Source organism: Ischnura elegans, chromosome 3, assembly GCF_921293095.1.
Source record: "Ischnura elegans chromosome 3, ioIscEleg1.1, whole genome shotgun sequence".
Taxonomy (NCBI): domain Eukaryota; kingdom Metazoa; phylum Arthropoda; class Insecta; order Odonata; family Coenagrionidae; genus Ischnura; species Ischnura elegans.
Window position 1 is genome coordinate 64,590,668 of NC_060248.1, and position 23,588 is coordinate 64,614,255.

General features: G+C 40.9%; 2 protein-coding genes across 2 annotated transcripts in view; one reads left to right on the forward strand and one right to left on the reverse strand.

Moving 5' to 3' along the window:
• The window catches only part of LOC124155935 (histamine H3 receptor), a 179,838-nt gene extending 162,343 nt beyond the window's left edge, over positions 1-17,495 (reverse strand). The window contains exon 1 of the mRNA XM_046530166.1: positions 16,854-17,495. The gene's annotated coding sequence lies outside the window, so the exon portion shown is untranslated. The remainder of the gene's footprint in view (positions 1-16,853) is intronic.
• A 934-nt stretch (positions 17,496-18,429) lies between these two features.
• LOC124155936 (piggyBac transposable element-derived protein 4-like) lies at positions 18,430-21,110 on the forward strand. The gene is made up of 3 exons (XM_046530167.1): positions 18,430-18,676; positions 18,753-18,836; positions 18,939-21,110. Exons 1-3 carry the CDS (start codon positions 18,616-18,618, stop codon positions 20,687-20,689), a joined length of 1,896 nt encoding a protein of 631 aa, XP_046386123.1. The 5' UTR covers positions 18,430-18,615; the 3' UTR covers positions 20,690-21,110.
• Positions 21,111-23,588: the final 2,478 nt, after the last annotated feature.

The following is a 23,588-nucleotide window of genomic DNA, read 5'->3' on the forward strand; positions in this document are numbered from 1 at the left end:
TAACTTAACTTCGCTCTCGTTACGTCCGGACCACTAGTTCAACGGCCTCGAAGGCTGGAATGATTTAACAAAGCTCTGTTTCCTGAAATTAGATTTTGTGCCCCTAAAAAGTAAATGCAACCCAACTGGAGAAAAATTTGCCGAACCAACTGTGGTGGTTTGCGGGATAATTGCTTCCCTGCGACGGATATGATCACAGAAATTACTCGTTCGACCCGGATGATTACGTCGACGGGGTGAAATTTCCCGTTTCTGGATGCCGGGGTTATAACTAAAGCACACTTGGTGAGTTCATCTTCTCTTATGGTAGTGACTCCGCGATCAGAGACAGAAAGCAATCACACCACATATCAGCGGCACTCAGCTGTAAAAAATACTTCAGGACAACGAACCTCCACCATAATTTTTAACCTTACTATATTTCCAAGTCCGACAGAAAATGTGAGAAATACTTTGCTGAAGGGATAATAATAAAAATTTCGTCTTCGTCTATTTATCAACAAAACTAATGACTATACAGTCCTTACTTACAATTTAGTTGATGTACACGCACATACACCCATGCATTGAACGATAGAAAATCCTCCCGGGTGGGATTCGAACCCGCGATCTCTGGATTAGTAGGCAAAGACTTTTATCCCGCCGTCACTTAGGCCGGCATTGGTAATATAGATATAGGAAATCGTATTTCGCCGCCACCGTATATGTATTGGAATAGGATTTCGTTTTTCCCTGAATAATAAAGGACTTCAATAAAAATGGTGCTCTAACACCTACCGCCACACGCCAATTGAGGTTGTTTGCGGGGAAGTATGTGTATTCAGATGAGAGCTATGGGCCTTATGCTAACAGTCGGCCTCCCCGAGAATTCGTTCCATTTGCCTTTGACGCGGAGTAAAATAACTGATCGTGGCCGGCGAAACGTTGTAGGTACTTGTTCAACCCTTCTCCCTTATTACGCCTTAAACGAGGCTTTTGGAGGGGGATATTGCGTCCGTTTTACGGTCTTACTCTCTTTCCTTCCTACGTCCTTTCAACGTATGCTTGCCCAACCTCAAAGCTTGAAACACCATTGGTCTGCACTCGCGCACATACAAGGCGACTCATTCGGAGTGATTACTTAATTGCTAGCCTCAGAAATGCACGCGTAGCTTGACAAACTGAGTATTCTCAATGCCAGAACGTAGCGCTCACAATATTTGCATTCGAACCCTCTCTTTTCGAGTTAAGTGCCTATAGATAGCATGTTCGCTAATGAACTGAAGGCGAAAAAAGGCCACAGGATTACTTCATCCTAACGAGAGGCTCTATCTCAGCTTCGAGGTTAATGGTTTCGTAAATATTTACATTCAAGATAAGGAATTATATTTCGAAAATACACAAAATTTGAATAAATGTATAGATAATAAATAAAAATTCTTTTCCTTAATCTTCCATTCTTCACTTTCACGACTTCGGTCCTCAATATATTCATTGATACCTAAGTTAGCAAAGGTGCGCAAGGACTAACTTGTTTTCACTAACTTATACAACGCTTTTTGCCTCGTGCTTTGGGACGGGGGAAATGCCATTAGATTTTTTTGAATCTCCCATTTGAACGTACATGCGGTTTATTAAGCTTAAGAAATTTATTTGAGCTAAAAGGCAACTCAACATTTTGGCCATACAACTCAATTTACAGAGGTTTTGAAAAATAAATGTTTTCCAACGGGCAGAATTGAAATCAAAGGGGACTTTTAGTTCAGGAAGTGTCAACCCATATTGACTCTGGAATACTTATAACTGCTTGCTGTAGAGTAAGTACCTCTCAAGGGACCTCAGGCTTTCAGTAGGAAAAAGTCAAGCAGGATACACGTAAGTAAGGCATAAAATCAAAAATAAAATTTTAAGACCCATAGATTCGAATGACGCCTCATGTTGCTATGCCTCCGTTATTCCATGAGTTCATACACCTTATTTATTTAGCACCAGCTTCCAATCCGTGAGGTATTTTCCCCATAATTTCAGTCGCATTACCATACCATCAACGCCAAGCCCATGAATTGAGCTTAAGGTAGGCCGAGAATCACCAACGCTGGCCATTTCAAACCAATCGAAATCCCTTGGGACGCTCCGGAACCCAGTAATCAAGTGGACATGACCCGAGGGTACACAGGCAGTTACACATACATTTGCGGTTTCATCGAACAGGCACTAATCATCATTACCCTGCCACGGTAACGCCACCTCGTTCTGGCAGAAGCGAATGCGCCCTACAGATGAGATGGCCCCAGGGGGAAATACATTGAGTCAGGAAGAGTAAACACTCGCCGAGTCTAAAGTAATGAGAAAAAGCAATTTACAAAACTTCAGCATTCAGGCGGCAGGCTGTTCGAGTTCCTTCCAGTAGCGAAAAATCGAAACTAACACCGAGGAAGCACTGAATCTTATTTTTAACATGGAAATTGTAAACCAAATAATGGCAGCGGCGTTCCAGAAGATCGCGATGACTGTAAATAATCTACGAATTTAGATACCTAGACACATATTAAATAGAAATTGGCGAATCATTGGCCTAAAAAATACTCAAAAAAAGCTACGTCGATTAAAAAAAAAATTCTACGAGAAAATTACACGGATCACATTTTCATAAAACAACTCGTGTTCGGTATTTTGTTGACAAAATCAGAAAATTAAACATTGAAAACGGTACAATTAATTCAGGACTGATAAAGCTTAACGGAGTAATTTTCAATTCATTTCCTCTTCTCAACATACATCAAATTTTTAATCCAGCCACAAACGGCTGCCTACTAGCTTTAGGTGCGACTGAAGGCACTGGACTGATGTGGAGGACATCAAAGCAGCTGAGCACACTTTGGATTGAAAGAGGAGATGGCGGGAGAGAAATGTATAGGAAGGAGATAGAGAAGTGGCAGAGGGAGTTCTAGCGAAAATGAGAAAAAATAAAAGCGAGGAGTGCGAGGCGGAGAAAGTGGGCAAGGTTCCGACTCCTCAACCCACTCCACTTCGGCGAGCCAAGAAGAAGACCCGTAGTACTCTCCCGTCGGCAATATACAGAGAGAAGACTGGACTCAAAAAGTGGGAGGCACGCAAAAGTACGGGGTGTACGATTCACGGTCACGACCGAGCGATCCATCGCGATGATAGTCAGCGGAAAAAAAACAAGCGAAAGAAGTTAAGCGATACCTCCATTTATTTACTTTATTTACCCCTCTCCTCCTTGCTGAACACGTTGGTAAACCGCAGTCATCGCGCGGTGTGGCGGTAAAGGAAAGCGATTTTTATTAGAAAGGAGAAGCGAAAGGATTCACGCAGGCCTCCACGGAAGTCGACCTGTAAATTTAGGGAGTTTACATGAGTGGTCAGTTTAGAGCAGTTTATTGAGAGATGTGCTGTGCTTAAACATTGGATCTGCGAATTCAATTAATAAAATAGTTCTGCTAATATGTCTGATATTCAGGTAAAAGAGATACATTGACTATAATATCATTTAAGACTGTATGAACATATACCTACATACGATAAAAGATAAGGGTCATTCGAACAAAAATGTTGATAATAGGTTTAACCCTCTCTAACTCAAAGCTGCTTCTAAGAGCAATGAAATTTCAAGACTTCTCATTTTAAAAATGTGAATATTTTCTGCCCAATCATAATTATTGTGGCAGCTACGCATTTCGCCATTAAACTTTACAACAGAAAAGAACACGTATTTTAAATCTTTCCTGAAGAGAGCTGAAAATGTATACATTTTTGATGTTACTTGGAAGCGACATAATGAAATAACGATATTTTATTCAAATGAAAACCAATTTTCCATTACATGCAAGAGCAATACTTTAAATTACGGGGAATAAATAAAATTTCATTCACCAAGGGCTTCAAATAACTGAATTCATCCGTTTTGCTCGCTCAAAGGAATAACTTGGTGAGCCAAATACAGGCCTATAATTAAATTTTATTTCAAATAAATGATCATTTTCGTACTTAACCGAACCTTTCAGAGGGTTAACGGGAGTAGGAATCCGGAAAACGAATGACCCGTGGCTGGGAAAACACCCGTGTACTAAGGGCTAAAGTGCTGGGTCAGCATATAGAAGTCATCAAATCTACTAAAAGCTCGATATCTATAAACGATAAAAACATTAATTGGGAGAAGCTGTTAAACTGGTTCGACGAGCAAATTCATATATTTTTTTAACGAGCATTCCGAGAAATCTACAGAATTCCCGCGCATGAATAGTCAAAATACCACAGAAAAAAAACATCTTTAATTTATTTCCGGGATTTTTGAACTTCATCTCAGCCGTCTGACGGTAGCCGTTTGTCGGTTGCGACTTCAGCTCAATTTGCCTTTCGGCTAACGTGATTCATTCTCTCCATCATTCCCAAATATTCACAGTAGCACTCGCCCAAAGCGATAAAAAAATTCAAAACAGCCGGAAAAATTGCCGTGAGAAAGTGAACGAAATATATTCAACCTTCCGCGAATACCAATTGAAAGTAACGGATCGCATCGCATTTGTTTGGAGATATCACACTCCTCTCTTGGCCATTCCAAGCATCATGATCCGCTATTCCAAATGCCACGGTAGCATCTTAGAGGGACTCAGAGGCTCAAAGGGTGGTAAAGTGCAGAGAAGAGGTGCTCTACGTGTACCCCCTCTGATTTACCAGGGAGTCACAGGAAAGACAAAGGTTATGATTTAAATAAGAATTGTACGATTAAACATCTTCAAACCAATCAATAGCTGATAACTATAGGTTGATCAATGTAATATTTGTGAACCAGCGAAACTCGTTCAGATAGGAAGGCAATATGTGAATTATGATGGAATGATAATTACGGAGCGGAGGTATTTTCCACCTCATAATAGGAAGGATAGGTAAAACGATAAGGTCGACAGTACTGTCAAATGGTTCATTTTTACAGGTAAAATCAAAGAAAACAAAACAAAGATTATGACGGGATCATCAGTGCAGCTAATTTAAATAACTGGAATTGTGAAATATTTTTGGGTCAAAACAAGCCATTGGGAATAAAGGCAGATATACTTCCATTTAGCAAAATTGTGGCACTAATATGATATCATAATACATTATCACAGTATATTTTTCCTTGCGATGCGTCTTGGATTATACAGTCTCACGAATCACTACGAACGGAGCTTTCTTCTTATAAAAGTCGAGATGGAACTCACGACGAGGTGGAAAAATCTCTTCCTAAAACTCCTTGAACTTTGTCGACGAAATAACGGCCTGAATCCAGTAAAAAGAGCAAAACGAAGCGATAGAGAGCTTCAAAAGTCCCTCCGGGCCCCATAAATGTTACTGATAGATCAGCCGTAGAAAAATCCTTGGACCGGAAATGGATATCCGCGTGGTGCATTGAATGGGTAAATGGATAATGATGTATTCTGTTGATAAAATCTTCTTGATGGGATAAATAAAATATCAATAAAGTACGAAAAAAATCTCTCTCTTCAATATCAGGAACGTTTAGAAACACGTCAAAAACACATCGGGGTTCTCCCGCGCCGCCGTCGTCAAAGGTTATGACGACAGTAAACTTGCAGGGACGTCGAGAGACGCCACGAACACAGAGAGGTCGCTCTCGCAGTCAGTCGGGATTGAGTGGCATTAGCGATTCCGGTCATCCTCGTCCTCCTTTTATAGATCCACAGATCCCCGCCGAGAAAACTCCCACGACGAGTCATTCGTTGTCTTTCGTTTGTCGCAGTCGTCTTTCGAGCGAGGAGGAAGAAGACCTCGACCTTTGCTGGAGGTACCTACATGTTGGAGGGGAGGGAAGCATGGGAAAGGGTGAAAGGGAGAAGAGGAGAGGGTTGAGATCGATGAGGCTGGAGGTCCATGAGGTGGCGTCCTGCCTCAATGGGCGCCATGGGGATGCGGTCCACGGGAAGGAACAACCCCTGACCTGACCGCCTGCGCCGACCCTTGCACCTCATTGGCCATTCGGAACGTGCGGACTGTGAGCCGAAATGGGGTCCGAGGGATCGCATCAGGTCGCTGGGTGATTGGGAGCACGGAGGTAGTGGACATTGAACTATGTGGGGTGGAACAATTTTAGGACAATGCGTGAGCCCGTCAGCATTGGCTTCAGCATTCACTAGTGACAGTAGAGATACCGTGACACAGGAAACTAGTTGGAGGTGGGCTACATACATTAGTTAGAGGTGGGCTAAACGATTACTTTCCGATATCAATTACAAATAACCCAGGTGCATTTAGGTATCAAGCTCTGATTAACGAATAATTTGTACTACTGAATTCTGCGGTATTTCTCGATATTATGAATGTTTTGATATCGTTATCCACATAATCCACGCCACGTACAGGTTTCATACAAAGAACTGTGGTGGGTAGAGTGGATTTTTGATTTTGCTGATTCCTACTACAATTGAGTACAGTGTGTGCGAATAGCTAAGCCAATGCGTTTAATAAAATATTTATCATATTATGTGCTGGTATTTTCCGTTGGTGCATTTATCAAAATTCTGACTAAGTTCATTTCTATAGCTTTATAAGGCACTTAAACTAACAATACCCACCATGAAGATTTAAAAAATAAATGGCATGACGTTGAACGGGAGAACACTCCATGAAATATTTATTTGGCTTATAATCACCCAAATACTTCTAGCGTTGTGTATCGTTGATCTTCGACATCTATGGAAAATTCACATAGTAAAAGTAGGAAACCCGGAAACAATATAATTCTATCTATGCTCTGTATGAGAGAATTATTTTTTCGTTTATCGATTTCATGACTTCTATGATACTGAAAGAAAGCATACTATACCCAGCTCGTCCCATTGCACTGCATGTGAATATTAAACGCACCAATAGCTTCGCTTATTTATTAAATCAGATTTAACAACCGAGTAAGCGAGTGAATCGTATGGAAACAATAAAAGATTGTTTCATTATTTTGCGAGAAATTCCACACATGAAGTACAGGAGAAATTCTCTTCGACGTTAACCTTGTTTTGACTCTGAGAGAACCAGAGAGAGAGAGAGAGAGCTAAGTTCATAAGAGCTCACTCCTGCCATGGTCTCTAATCGTGAGGCAGCTGGGAGCTATAAAATCTGACACCCCCCGTTGGATATCCTCACATTCTCCCGCTTGTGTGTCTAATTAGTTGATGCCGCGCTGCGCCCTTGTGATCTCGGCGTCAAAGGCAAAATCGGACCTTTCTAAACGTCTCACATTTCCACGGTTACTCCCTTTGCAACGAAAGAGACCACCAACCAACCCCCATTCGGTCGGTGAGCAAACATTTCATCAATCATGTGGTAAAAATAGACAAGCAATTATTACGTAAAACGAGATTATGCATCTAGAAAAAATATAATTATGGATAAAATTAAAGTGAAAGTATATCGGCGGAGGTTCCTTTTGCTACTTAATTCCCTGTAGATGATAAAATGGCCCGTTTATTGTAATTAAGGGGAAGGGTGGTGGACAATTTGGAATTTAGAGCTTTGGGATGCTAATCGAAGATCTTGGGTACAAATATATCGGATGAGTCCTTTCCCACATCACCATAAAACTCCTGTCAATGGCCATGGTGAGAACCCGTACTCTTTAAAAAAAGCATGAAGCTGAAAAATACTGAAACTGGTGAAAACTAAAGACAAATTAAAACAATAATAAAGATAAAAATAATATTTATGAATGAATCAAGCATAAAATAAGTTGCCATTTTAGGTTTCTTTTACGCTCTCAAAACCCGAACTGCGAGATGTCAAACTCCTCCAAAAGTATTCGAGCACGCTTCCCTCAAGAGACTACCCGCAACAACTCCTCCCCGTGCATGTCAGCAGTGAGCGCTCTCCTCCCGTTTCATCTTCCTCGGGGACTTCCCGCGCAACAGCGCCGACGGAAGGTACCGTTGCGTTCCAATAGTAGTGAATAAGGGGAGGGGAGGAAAGAGGCAATGGAGCAGCGGAGGTGGGGAGGAGGGAAGGATGGTCGTGTTTATACGACGGCCGCGGATCACACGCACACACCATCTTTCTCACCTTCTACGCAAAACGCAACAAAAATATCAGGCTAATTTCCAATATTAATTTCAGACGTATAAAATCGTTTCCGGCTTAATTTTTAAAACTTTGAAAATGACACCAAGTGTCGAAACCATGGTCGGTTAAGTGATAAATAAAATAGTGTGGATATTACCATTTGTGCTTTCAACATGGATTACTTTCGGAATAAAGGCACTAGACTATGATTTATGTACCACGTTTTTCGACGGAGTAGGGTCAATATCAGTTACCCTGCATAGATGATGTAGTGTCTGGTTATTTCCCGGCGAACAATATCAGTGAAGATTTCTCGGGTTTTGCACCTGGTTAGGTCCTCCACATCTCCTTTCAAGGAAGACGGGGACCTCGGGGTGTGCACCGGGTAGAGTCCTCCATATCTCCAAGGAACTCGTCGTGAAAACCCCGAGAAATCTTCACTACCGACCTTATATAAATATTCCAGTCATCGACCCGAAGATTTGAATGACGTAACACTACATTCAGTTCTCCTATCAGCTTAATAAAGCTTAATCTCCATCAACAATTATTTTCACCGGACCATCGTTTCTCATGATGGGGCCGGTTGAATTGTCTCATCTTCTATCCAAGGCTTTCAAAACACTTCTCTACTACTCTTTTAGAATCTATATTCCAAAACTGATCTTCATCATTCTCCTGTATCACCACTTTTCAAAACCTTCAAAAAATACTACCAAATTATATTTTTCACCCGTTCATTAAGATCACCCAACAGATCTTATCAAGTATTCACCTTACTAATTAAATATTATCCTCGCCAAGAAGCGTTTTAGGATCCGCGGATAGTCCTGTCCATTCCAAACCCAATATAACCCAATGTTGCTTATGAGTAGCATCAAAAATGAATACATTTTTAGTTCTATTCAGGAAAGATTTGAACGACGTTCTCTTTTGTGCTGTAAAGTTTAATGGCGTAATGTGTAGCAGCCAAAATAATTATGATTGAGCTGAAATTTTTAACTTCTTTAACATGAGAAGTCTTGAAATTTAATTTCTCCCAGAAACAGGCGTGGGTTACAAAGAGTTAATAACGATCTTTTGTCAAACGGACCATTAATCGTATGGCTGCCGGTATCTGCCTCGCAGAATCAACCAACCAACCGAACCAAGAGGACAGAGGGTGTAAAGAAAAGACATAGAACGCGTTGCGTGAGGGATTCCCTTGAAATGGAGAAGATGGATGCGAGGGAGGCGGTGAAACACAAAGAGGCATGGAGAGTGGTTGGTGGTGAGGGAGCAACCGCATCGCGGCAAGGGGACTAAAAGTGGTTTCGCGCCGTCAACGCCCGCGGACCGAGCAAGCAAGAACATGAGGAAGGAAGAAAACGACAACGCTTATTTAAAAAAGGTAGAAAATTTTACGAAGGGGAAGGTCGCGATGATGACTAATATGGACTGACTGATTTCGGGAGAAACGATAAATATCCTGATGCCTCTGTGGCCGCAACCTCAAGGGGACCCCTCAACCTCGCTCAAGAGGACTTTTCGCAACTACGCAATTTAATTCTTCCTTTCTTATCTACTTTCATTCCAATTTAGCAGCACATTTCCCTAACGAAACAACATATTCATCTTACCAAATAAGAAGTGCTGTATATCCCCCACAAGTTCATCACCCGATACCCATTCTCCACCCATTCCCAACAAATACCTCTCCTACATATGACCCTCTCACAATCATTTTCTACCTTACTATTTTAAAACCATGACTTCTTGCGTCTTCGAAACTAATGATATATCCTGAAATGCTCTGAGTATACAAAGTCAACATTTTCTGTAACTCAGATCGAAAAATTTTACCTCAGCATGTTCTCTGATGTCATTTTTTTTTATATTTGCGATGCAGAAAAATGTTACACCGTTTGACTCTGTACAACCAGAAACGTTCAAATTATAAAAGGTAAAAATGGTTGCACGGGATTCATACGAGTTATACGCCAAGAAAAAATGCAAGATTAGACCGGTGGAGGAGGAATGAAGCGATACCCGGATCATACCCCAAATTTGCATGAAATCTAGGGGGGACGCAAATCTGAATTCAAAATGAACAATCTTCTGACCAAATAAATATATGAACTGCAGAGCCTTACGAAAGAGTCACTTGTTATCGAATCCAACCGTAGAGACTGAGATAATTTGTTTGACGTCCTTAGAAAAAATACGTCACGCCTCAAATTTTGCGACCGTGAAAAATCTAAAGCGCGACTTTCCTCTTAAAATATCTGTTGTTGCAGACTTGTTGCGGATGCAACTTTCTATCAGAAACGCTAGAATATTTTGATCTTCCGCTGAGCGGTACCATGACCTATAGGGCAAGTCACGGGACCGGAGCGCTTCAATCCGCTCTTCTTGATAGTTTTCCTTGATGTGACTGAGGTCGCACATTCCCGTCAACCCTTCCCTCAATATCTCCATTCTCATATCCGTCCTCGTAGAATTGCAAGCGCAAGAAGCGGAAATGGCATCCTATATTTCTTCTCTTTTACATCCTCAACAACCTGTCACATATAATTGATTCGGGGCCATTTATTGCCCTTATTCCCTTCCACCTGTCCTTCTACGATTATTTTCATCTGGCTATCATGCCTCGTGTCCCCAACAAAGTTGTCCCGTATTCTCCTTCAGGTTTAAAAAAGATCTAAGCACTTGATAAAGCTTCTGTAACGTTTGATATGAATGTTTATGTTCAATTAATATTGTTATTGATTTTCTTTTTATGATGAATTTGATGTTTAAGTGTAATGAAGAGGGATGAGAGGTTATAAAGGAGTTATTGGGGGATGAGAGGGAAGCCATTAAGGAAAGATCTTGAAGGGAGGAGGTGAGGAAAGAAATTGTAAATTCATAGGAATAAAAATGCTCTGGAAGGAAAATTTGTCTGATGTGTGATGTGAGTTTAGAATTCACCGGTCGAAGGGGCGATTTTCTTCCAACGCCAGTTTAAATAATATACAGTAGATTCCGGTTAATTGGGACACATCGGGACAGGCACACTTTGCCCCAATTAAGCGGCTGCCCCAATTAAGCGAACTATCCTATACATGTACATAAAAAAAACTTTGAAATGATAGAATTCTAGAATTCTTTAAAGAAGACTAAGGAATGGTTAATATACAAACAACGTTTATTAAACAATTAATTTGTATAATAAATCAGCGAGATTAGTTAATTTATTAACATTTTAAAGAATGATATTAATCTTAGTTGAAAATATTTTTCACAGTCTCAGGCAATGGTGGATGAATGTCATTTACTTACTCCTATTGAAGAAAAGTTCACGGTTAATTAGTTAATAATATGTGATTCCTTAAATTCCTAAACATGCAATTACTTTCATTTCAAATCGTATCTCCTCGTCCAAGGAATTTGTCTTATGTTCTCTGCAGCATTCTCGTCGTCCTCGTCGTACGACCCAAGTCGGCATGGAAATCCAATGACGACCGTGGGATATCTTCATTGCCTTTTACATGAAGAAGAGTCGTAAACCTTTAATGAACCTCCTTGCATCCAGAGTTATCACTTAGCTACGTTCAGGTGCGATTTCATCTCCATCACCATCCTCACCTTCAGCTTCACTGTTGCCTGTGTAATATGGTTTCAGCAATATCAAGTTCACAGTTTTCATTGGTCCAATATTGCAGTGAATATTATCGAGCTCTTCATGGCTTGCTATGTGGCACAGTTTGGAGTTGAATACATTTACAGATTCTGCTGTAATGTTGAACACTGCACTGAAACTTTAGAAATCGCAATGAAAAAACAATTTTGAATTATTTGACCACGGGCCAGCTTTAAGCCAGAAACAATAATGCTTGTTGAATGTTCACCCTTGAGCTTAGCGCGTTGGCGGTGGATGATGATATCCGAAGGTTATCTTCTATAGATTCTAGAATATTATCTACTTATTTCCTATGTCAAAGTGTTCTCAAATTTTTAATGATCCCCATATCCATTGGTTACTCCAAGGACGTTGTTTCCAAGCAGAAATTCCAACTGAAAATTTTTTAACACACATTTTGGCAATTAGCATGTGCCGTACAGTTGTCAAGTACAAGAAGAACCTTTCTTGATTTCCATGCTAATTCTATACCCCCACTGGTCAATCATTGCGTAAAGAGACTCACTGTCATCGCTACCTTGCTATCGGCTTGGTACTCGGATGGTAAACTGCTTATTCTTAACCCTTTACAGCATTGAGGCTTAGCACTTTCCAGAATTGCCAGAAGAGTTTTTTTTATCAGTTCCCGAAACATTTAAACAATACTAAACAGTGATGCGATCCATCGATTTTTTGAACCCCGTTGGTCCTACATGACTGTAATAAGAAGAGCCATTAGGTGTTGCTCGGTATTACAGTCCCGTTTCATTGGCATTGTAAATGCCATCGGCGCAAAAATTCAGGAGTAACTTGGGCAGTTCGTTCAATTTTCACTCCTCAGCACTCACAACATCAGCACTTTTTTCTCCGTTAGCTCTCTTGAATTTTATTTCGTTTCTGGTCTTCCATCGAGATGCCAACCATCTGTTACCTTAAAATGGTCATGACCAAGTTTCAAACCTAGTTCCTCTGACTTCTTATTTAAAATTGGACCGCTTACACAAATCCCTCGATCGCTTACAATGGATTACCATTGATTTAAAGCGTCCTCAACATCTGGATCCTTACGTTGACGCTTGCGTTTCATAGACGATGCTTGCTTTCCTTTGTGACTCCATTCCTCTCTTAGTTTATCCTGTTGCTTCAATAACTGAGCTATCGCCAATTTCGGCACCCCGGTAATATCAGCCAAACGGAGATGACTGAATTAGGATAATCTTTATTTTTGTCGAGTATAGCAAATTTCAGCGAATAAAAGGTCTAAACATGGCATATAATTCAAGAAATGGAGCGTCACTAAACTCTCAGAACTAAAACAATACCACTTATCCTAGGTTCACTTAGATCGTAGAGCACGAGATAAATCCCACCAAATATGCGCACCATTGAAACTGGTTTTAGACTGTTAGTTCACAGATGACTAGGTAGAAGTGAAGAGAAAAATGACTTTTGTGCATGCATAGACTACTGGGAGAGTAATGGGAAAAATAGAAAGGAACGAAGATTCGTAGTTTTCCAATAGTGACTACTCAGTTGTATAGAGGAAAAGGAATTAAAAGGATAGATTTCATGAGTAAGTTGAATTTTGTTCAAGATGCTGCAAACAAAAAGCTCTTTGTAAGCGAAATTGTTCGCCTCGAACTGTCTCCTCTGCTCAAAATCAGCCTGTAATTCCTAGAAATTGGCCCGCACTCGCTCTTACACCCTCACCACGGGTGTCATCAGCTCTTTCTAACTATCCCGGACTCATTCTATCACCTATAGCCTGCCACAGTAGTCCTCTCCTCTTGAACACATCACTACATTGAATGAGGTCTCATGGTCGGGAAACGGAATCCTATTCCTCACACGGATGGTATAAGAACAAGAGTTTTAAGATTAAGGCAAGAATAGGTACACTTGAGAAAAATAAGACTAAATTAACGAAGGAAGATATAAAAAACGGTATTCTGATACGAAAAAATTTTAATTTCGTCGCGAGCATAGAGTCAATATCGCCGACTCATGGCCCAATAAAGCGGCATGCTGTCCCAATTAAGCGGAGAAAACTCTGGGATATTCTTGAATTGGATTCGGTTCTTCAAGATTTGCCCCAATTAAGCGGCTGCCCCAAGTAACCGGTGGACCCATTAACCGGAATCTACTGTACTTCAATCTCACTGAGGGAGATTATAAGGATGGTCTATGTGATTTTGAGGTCCAGATGATAATTCTTCCAAATTTGGACTTCACCGGTCGAAGGGAAGATTTTCTCCCAACGTCAGTTTCCTAAGATATTTCAACCTCATTCAGGGAGATCGTAAGGAGGTGTCCCTGGGAATTAAGAGGTCCAGGTGGTCAAGAGCGTTGGCGGTCCTTTTGCCCGCCTTGTCGTGCGAGAGGAGGATGAAGGGTGTGGGCACCGCGGCGCGCGAACATTCCGTTCTCAACCTAACTGACCTATTGCAGGCGTAGTGACGCAAACCGATGGAAAACACCCGCGCCAAAACACTACTCCGTGAGCCCTGCCTCCGCGGCGGAGCGCGAGTGAAAGTCCACCGCACTCTTCGGAGAGCCTTGTCCACTCCCAAGAGCGGCACGCAGAACGCTCGTCAAACCTCAGAAGTAAACAGACGTTTTTTTTTATCGGGAAGACGGACGAGAATTCTGGCGGTTAAACGGAAAAAGAAGAGGGCATGGAAGGGGAAGAGTACTGTGAGAAAGTTCGAGGCCCTCCTCAGATAACTTATTCTTTGCCAGCAAACCGATGGAAGAAATAAATTCCAAAAGAAAGCACAAGATCTTTCCGCAAATTTTTGTGACATGCTTGTAGTAGCATTGAAGATGTGCAGAAAGTGGCATCACTTTAAATTCTCTATAGTTATAGATAGGCTACACTATGAAATACCCACTCATTGAAAAAAAAATCCATCATGTACGATTTGACACTTTCCCGGCGAACAGAGTGAAAACAATTCACTCGGGTTTGCAAGCGGGAAAGAAAATCTTAGGCAGCCGAATATATTGCTGCCTTTATGAAAGCCAAAATAGGTTGTCTTAGATTTTCTCATTCGCGCTCAAACCTGAGAGAAGTTTAATGAATATAATGTAATTTAATGAAAAAAATTCTCTCGGGTTAGCGCGCCGCTGAGAAAATCTGAGGATTCCAAAGAAGTTGCTGCTTTTCCGAAAGCTAAAATAGGTTGCCTCAGATTTCCTTACCCGCGCGTAAACACGAGAGTTTATTCAACCAATTGATCCTCATCCGTCATGAGCTGGAAAGACGATGGAGGAAGAGAAACGGCTCCGTTGGACAGGTAGGCACAACCCGAAAGCGCTTGTCTGGGGCGGCCATCAGCTGAGAGGTGTATAGAGAGGCGGCCGAAGGAGGGAAAGGAGTGTGTCACCATGACGGCCGAGCCAGGACCTGCACCGGCCACCGTCCGAAGAGAGGCTGTGCGACTTCGGGGAAGGGAGAGGGACGCAAGGAGGATTCCAGGCCGGACGGAGGATGAGGAGGGTCCGTGAACCGTTTTCACCGAGTGCGAGCGAACGCAGCGAGGAGAGACGCCGTTCTTGGCGGAGGAAACTCCGAGGAGGCTCGGTGGCGGCGGCGGTGCGACAGCGTTGAGACGGGGAGCGAAAACTATGAAGTAGAGCACTGAGACACGCACTTTGCGTTAAAAAGCTTCTACGTGATATTGTATGCGAGGTACTACGAGTCTCCGACGCTACGTACTGGGGTTAGATTGCTTGAGAAACTAAGAACAGAGAGCTACCTTTCAGAGTTACATGGAAAACATATTTGGATATATCATATCAAACCGCACTTCATTTTCACGTCTGAGAAAAACGATAGAATGAGAGAGATGGTTTGCCTAGCGGATAGGTAAAGGTATTAGATCTTCTTATAACAACAAATGGACAATAAATTTCGGCCGCAGTGAAATCGCCCTACCAACGCAAATATCATTCTTTTTTGTAATTTTACAGGTAAATGGCTAGTGTCCATGCACCTCCCGCTACACGTCTACTTAGGTGGCTTGCGGGGTAGCATGTAGATGAATTGGGTTTTTCGTTTCGACGACCGCGATGTTTGGCTTGCAAGCAAAAATAGAAAACATTGATATTTATGTCAAAGTATATTGCACATAAACAGAGCTTCATAATTATTCTTTACGGGTGAATTCCATCGTTTCTGTATTACAGCAAAGCTATAAATATCTATAAGGCTACCACTTTCAATAGAGAGATGGGCAATTAAATCAAACATATGACCTAATTGGATCAATAACATTAACTTTACGGAGAAAAACAATCAAAAAACAACACATTCGCCAAATGAACTACGTCCATTAAAATTAAACACTAAGACTGATTCCACTGATTCAACTTTTTCTGGCCACTTCCGCTCGAATGAACATTTTCAACACAATATCTTCCAAAGGTTTCAAGAATAAAGACTGCAAAATAAATGCGCGGGAAAATTGTTTTCAACAGAATACAATGGAAAAGTACCATCATTACTTTTAAAAAGTGCACTTACTCGGCCAATATCAAAATAAATGTACGCGCATTTTACACGAAAATAAATGCAAGCACTGATTAAAAATAACCATGTGCAATTGCTAAATTAAAAGGCGAGAAAAATTAATGGGAAGCGTGTATCATATTAATAACCTACTTCCACATGCAAAAGAAGCTATAATTTCGTTTTTATGGAAACTTTACATAGCGTTTAAACGGTCGTGTCCATGTTATGTTGATCAGCAGCCAAACCTCCATGCAGTCCTTCATCGTTCAAGATATCGCACACAAACCTTTTAGGATAGAACATAGTCGTTTATGAAAACCCAATCAGACTAAAACAAATATTTTTAAATCCTGAGAGTGCAAAAATCAATTTCTAACAAAAATATCCTTGTTGTATTAATAATATCACTAGGACTGCTAGAACAGTCGCTCCACATTACATTCTAAGAACCACAAACACTAGTCGATAACACGGCACAGTTATATCCTCCTGATTCACCACTCCTCGGCACATGAAAACGAGCAAGGGCTATCGTCACAATAAAAACACTGGAAACGCTCTAGAGAAAACGTTACGGAACATTGGGAACTGAAGTTGGGCGAGGAAGGAATAGGGGATTCCTCTGGAAGAGATTTTGAAGTTTCGACTCACCGCTCACGCCTCTGTCCTTCGTCCTAATCCTCTGGATAGCAGCAGGTCCTCGGGAAGACACTTGGGAGGACTCCTCTTTGGCGGGTTAAAAATCTCTCGTGCGGCGCGCTGGGAAACTTTTTGACGGTGGGTGAAGATGTTCTCCGATGCGGGGAAGAGGGAAACCGAAGACTAAGTTGGCGGCGAGAGAGTTTGAGGGCGGGAGAGCATAACCAAAAGGCAGAGGGCGCTTTTTTCTGAGAGCGACTCTCAGTATTGGGGATGAAGAAGAAGACGAAATCTATTTTCCTTTCCCTTTTTCCCTATCTCCAAAAATAATAACAACACCTTCTCTTCGTAAACTTTTCTTCGGGGAACGTTCAATTTCCCTCCGTTCCAACTATTTGCCAGGGCAACAGAAAGGAAACGGACACAGAAAACACACACACTATTTTTTTTGGAGAAAATGGAAAACAATTAGAACAACTGAACTGGTCTTTCGACCCCCTATTTCTTCAAAGCTCTCTCTCTCTTCTTGGCCCTCTCGCTTTTGCTATGCGTGCCTACTCTCTTTATCTCTCTCCTTCGCCCTTCTCCAATCAGAAACCCTCTTTCTCTCTCCTCTCTTGCTGTCAACGGCAGTGACCTACCGCCGGCACAACAGCCAAGCGACTGACTCTGCCCGCCGCAGCCGGACGGTCTCCTCTTAGCCGTACCTCCCCTACTCCCCCTCCGACCGCGGAGTAGCCGCCCCTCCCCCGCCGAATGAGTCCCACGTGACCGCCCTCCCTCCCACCGGAGGTTAAAATCATCCCCCACTCCTTCCCTCTCTCTCTTTTCCTCCCTCTCAACCTCGATACCCTTCCCAGTGCATATGTATCCCTCCCTCATCGCAAATTCCCTCAACAGTTTTCCATCTCATCTTTTTCAACCAACCCTAGCCTTTCAAAGTCTTTCCGCGCATCTCAAGCATCTCTTAACACGTTCCATGCGGGTGGCATCATAAGATGTCACGAATGTCTTCACTGGGTGGCGGGTGACATCATAAGATGTCATCAGTAGTACGTCGTTTCATTATTTTTTTTCGCGCCCGGTTTTATTCCAGAATGTCTTTTTTCGACGCAATTAAGTAAATTAAGATTCCTTCTTTTCAATGGTATTGTCCGTTTCTGAATTCTTATATATCCACTACATCTTATCTTTGTTTTTTTTTCGCAATTTTTCAAAATTTTGGGTCATGCTCTTCGTCACCTCATATATTTTTTTCTTATTTCTTTGTTATCATTGCGTAAAATTTGTGTATTGATATAACGACGGGCAGGGAGGAACTCATAGGTGTTTCACTTGGTCAATATAAGTTTCATGGTGAGTTTTTTTCCTCGCTCCAAAATTGCTACATATCCTCGCTCCTCCGCTCCAATGCAGCACACAATTACCGACCCGGTGTTTATAAAACGCTAGCAGCACATGATAATTTGAGCTTCCTACGCAGGAGGTCTTACATTGTTTCTTATACCTCGCTCACCTGTCCCCTTCCGTCCATTCGAATGAAGAGTCCATTTTACAAACTGTCTGGAAAATTCTCTATTCAGGGGCTTACTCCCGGAGGTTGAAACATTGTTTCATTACTACCGTCACTCCACGCATGCTTCCTTCAAATGTTAGTCGCGAATGGTGCTCTGTCCTACCACACGGCATTCTGATTCTGCACCTCAGCTCAAGAGTTCAGCTTACATACGTGCTGCCGTGAGATATATTGCGTTTTCGACTGTAGGCGTTCGAAATGCACAGGAAGAAATATATCTCCCATTCAGAAGATACCACCACAACCGTACTCAATTCTGGTAAGTGTTCAACACTCATTCTTTCATGTTCAGTAGGATAAATATCTTAATAATGTATTTATATTCGTATAATAAGGAGCAGGAAATAGGAGAAAGAGAAAGTTGGAAGAAGATGAAAATGGCAAGAAAACTGAAGCAGAAACAGGACCATCTGTCTCCGGTGAGTTTCAGTATCTGCGAGTGCAGTTTGGAAAATTTATTCAATTTAAAACATCTTTTTATTTTTTGCAATAATTAAATAATTTTTGTAATCAATAACTAGGATGTTCAAAGAATGATCCTTCGCGAGCCCTAACACAGAGATTGACCGAAGACGACTTGAGGAGGCTACTATCTGAGACAGATTCTTCGGGAGAAGATGAGGATTTATGGGAGGAAAGCGCGGAAGACTTCCACCCTGAAATCAGCGACAGCGAAGATGAGAGCGAGGACGAGGACCTTGGAGATTCTGAGCTTGACAGGACCAATATTTCTGCAACTGATACCATCATTGAAACCATGGCACCAAACCCCTCAGGTACCGATAGATTTTGTGAAATGTGGAAAAATGAGCAGCCTGCTATCACACGGATGCCATTTGCTGGTTGTCCCGGGTTGAAGGAATCCCCTGCTGGCAATCACCCACGCAATTATTTTGACCTCATAGCCAATGAGGCATTTTACGACCTCTTGGTTTCAGAAACCAACAGGCAGGCTGAGACCCTTCAATCGGCAAATGTATCGCCACATTCCAGAATAGCCGACTGGAAACATATGTCGAGAGACGAATTTCAAAAGTTCCTTGGGTTATTGTTCCACATGGGAACAATTAGGCTTAATAGAATCCAGGATTATTGGAAAAAGGACGATTTATTCAATTTAACGTGCTTTTCACGGTACATGCCTCGGGATAGGTTTCTTGGCATTTTGCAAACGCTTCATTTCGCTGCAAATCCTACGGAAAATGAGCCTCTACCAGAAGACAAATTGTTCAAAATCAGGCCATTGATTAATCATTTTCAAGGTAGAATGCATGCCATTTATTCACCCGCTAAAGATTTATCGTTGGATGAATCAATGGTTTTATGGAGAGGCCGTCTGATTTTTCGACAGTACATGAAAGGAAAACGTCATAAATATGGCATTAAAATTTATTTGTTAACGGAATCATCCGGAATAGTAATTCGAATGCTGGTATACACTGGGTCTGCAGACAAGGAAGTAGGAGGGCAGGGGCACGTAAGAAATGTAGTACATAAACTACTTCAGGGCCGAGAGGGTTTTGGCCATTCTGTTTATTTAGATAATTACTACAACAGTGTGCAATTGTCTAGAGAACTTCTGGGAAAGGAAATATATTGCACAGGCACATTGCGGGTAAACAGAGCAGGGAATCCCAAGGAAATTGTGTCCCAAAAAATTAAGAAGGGTGAAATAGTAAAGCAGTGGAGTCATGATGGCATCTGCGTCTTGAAATGGAGGGACAAACGAGACGTTTTGGTCATCACCTCCGAGTATGGGAGCCAGTTGCTTGAGGTCCCGAACAGAAAAGGAATATTGAAATTAAAACCGGAGGCGATAGTTATGTATAACAAATTTATGAGAGGCATTGATCACGGCGACCAAATGCTAGCATATTACCCCTGTGAGCATAAATCGGTCAAGTGGTATAAGAAATTAGGAATACACATCTTTCAGTTGATCATTATAAATAGTTACTTATTGTATCAAAAATACAGTGGACACAAAAAAACGCTGTACGAGTTCCGCATAGAGCTAATACGATCCCTGGTAGGAGCACAAACAGGCCCTACCTCACGTCCATCCACACCCAAGCCCCCCGAATCTCATTTTCCCGATTTCTTTCCTGCCGACGGGGGGAATAGACGGAAACAAAAGCGATGCCGCGTTTGTCACACCAAAGGAGTCAGGAAGACCGTCACCACTTTCTGCCCAGATTGTCCGGATGAGCCCGGATTATGTCTCCGTCCCTGTTTCATTGAATATCATGGGAAGATGCCAGAGAAATATTGAATATGTATTTTTAAGTGTAATGAAAAAGTAACTCTTTATTTTGTATACTATTTTTTGATAAGTGCTATATTTATTTTTACAACAATGTATTTTACTTTAAACTAAAATAAAACATTAAATATGTATAATAGTAATGGTTTACTTTCAAAAAAAGCATTGTATTAGTCATGCAGAGAAAGCTTACAGCAAATTTTTGGAATAAAAAAAATGAAGAAAAATGTGTATTCTTCTTCATCGACTTATATTGCTTCCTAGCTAAGGCTTCCTCGGCGTATTACTTTGGAAGGACCTAGCCAATCGGGTTCTATACTGTGAATTGCCAAATGTGCGGAAAAAATGTAAGTTTGCTGTAGAGAACCCAATAGACCATTGCCCGGACCATTGCAGTGTTTCTAATCATTTGTTTTGTTTTCGATATGCAGGAAGCTAAAAATACTTCACAAAATATTGCAGTTTTACTGTCAAAATTATATCCAGTACTTATTATTATTTAATGTTAGCAACTAAAATTGAAATGAACTTTAGAATTAGAAGGGGTTTGTTGCAATTTCAAAAATAGAATTTGCGGGTATTGGTGTATTGCCGGTTGCATACGTTCATTGTTTCGCCATGGCGGACGACATCATAAGATGTCACGAAAAAAAAGTTTAAAAATAAATATTTCCCGTATGTTATCGGCAACTTTAGATATCAAGGTAATCATTTTAAACCGAAATCTATTGGAAATTAAAATAAAAAAATTCCGTCACCCGGAACACCCAAGATTTTTTTGGCCGCATGGAATGTGTTAACTGAATAGTTCAGGGAAAGATAACCCAAACATAGGTCCCAAATTAAATAGTTGTTTACCTATTATCAGTGGCGGCGATAAGGGCTACGCGGTGTAGCCCCGGCCCGAAGGGGCTCCCGCGACGAGAACATGAAGAAACTATGAAAATCGATATCAACGAAGTGGTTGAAAAGTTTTTTGCTGTGAAAAAGAGGAGATTGGCCTTTGGCAAACTCAAAGAATAAACTTTGTTTGATAGATAAGTTTAGTATTATGATAACTTTCTGTAAAATATTTTACGAACTCATCATTAATTGAAAACAAATTTATTAATATGAGTTGAAAAATTGTAAAAGTGGAGCGAACTGTCAACTCTGCGAACTATGAGAAAACCTCTTCTACAGTTAAATTTTGTGGTGTTTGGAAAATGTGTGAGTTCGCTAGTATATATTTTTAATTTTTCATCATATAAGTCGTGTGATCTTTCAAAAAATTTGAAAACTCCCAAAAAATACAATATTTCATTTATACGATGGAATTAAACACATTCAACTATTATGATGCCGTAAACCACACTCTCATAATCACAAAATCATACGTAGGTTTTTACATAGAATAGGAAGCATTTAATTCATTTCCATTTAATTATACAAAATAGCATATATTTGGGCCCCACGAAAATTTTCGCGGGGGGGATGGCGAATCCTTTGCGCCGCCGCTGCCTATTATTATACGATCCCTGAAAATTTACCTTTTATAAAAATTTATACCGCGTCCATCAGCAGTGATTTAAACTTCATGCAGTCCTTCATCTTTCAAGCTATCGCACTCAATCATGTCGGATAGAACATCGTCGTTTATGAAAACCCGATCAGATTAAAACATTTTTTAAATATAATTTTTAAAAATATTAACTTCTAAAAAATATCCTTGCTGCATTAATTATATCACCAGTCGCTCCACGTTATAGCCTAGGAACCACAGACACTCGTCGGAAACACGGCACAATCATAACTGTTGAACATACTATCTCACAAGCCACCTCAATAAATAATGCGAACGTGAATCGATGGGTCCCTGGTACCAACCAAGAGTGAAGTATTTGGACGCTGTAAAATAAAATCATCAGAGAAGGTGTTGGCTTAGGGAAAGGAACTGGCTCCCCTACCTTAAATTTGTAATTATCATACGCCAGTGGCTAAGTTGGGGTGTACTATCCCTCACCTATCCAAACCAACCGTCTGGTTGAAATAATAAGTGAGTAAAATACAAGGTCAAGACTATTTGCCCAAGCTGGGATCAGAAATTTAAACACATACTATATTGACCATCCATCCCATCACCAACCGAGGGAGAAGCCACATAAGTTATCGTTATGTACGAAGAAAAAAATGTTCAATGAATGATTAGAATTTCCCGTGAAATGGATTACCCACATGAAATGAGTGTTAGCGCAAGCTGGCGGTTTAAAGCAGGCTAAATATAGAAGCTAAAAGTAGTTAACTTTAGGAAGGCATGCTGGGTTATCATGTTGCAGCTTTCTTGGCATTAATTTCCACCCCTGTCTCTCATAAAAGCCAAAAACCGCGAGAGCAACAGTCGACGTCCGCCAAGCACAATTCGCATTAAAAATCTGCAAAATCCTTGCCGACAACAATATCTGGTTAAACGAGGAAATAATTCGTCTCGTTCTCCATTCCAGTTCAGAGCTTTTTGAAAACTGAAACGCATACCACCAATGTATCCTCAATAATGGTCGAAGAGAAAAAAACACTCAATACCTATCCACCGTGCGCTCAAGCTACCGACCATTCACTTTCCTTTCAAAAAATATCTTTCGGTATGTACAAAAAATACAACTAAAATTTATCCATAATTAATAACTGGAATGGATCATAATATCATTATTTCAACTACAAATTCAGTTCATAAACGAATGACTAACCATTAAATTTACCCCGCTCTTGTTGTAATTTAATAGCCCTCTTATCGTTGTAAACAAATTTTGAGATTTTAACAGATATTTAAAAAATTACAAAAATAAAAAATGTACTAAACATTTCAGAACAAATTAAAATATTCTTTCAAATATGTACTGGCAGCTTCACCAACCAGTAATGCACGCAACTT

Coding starts and splice junctions, on each gene's coding strand:
- LOC124155936 (XM_046530167.1), top strand. CDS start 18,616: ATGCACAGGAAGAAATATATCTCCCATTCAGAAGATACCACCACAACC. Junction 18,677..18,752: donor CACAACCGTACTCAATTCTG/GTAAGTGTTCAA, acceptor TCGTATAATAAG/GAGCAGGAAATAGGAGAAAG. Junction 18,837..18,938: donor AACAGGACCATCTGTCTCCG/GTGAGTTTCAGT, acceptor ATCAATAACTAG/GATGTTCAAAGAATGATCCT.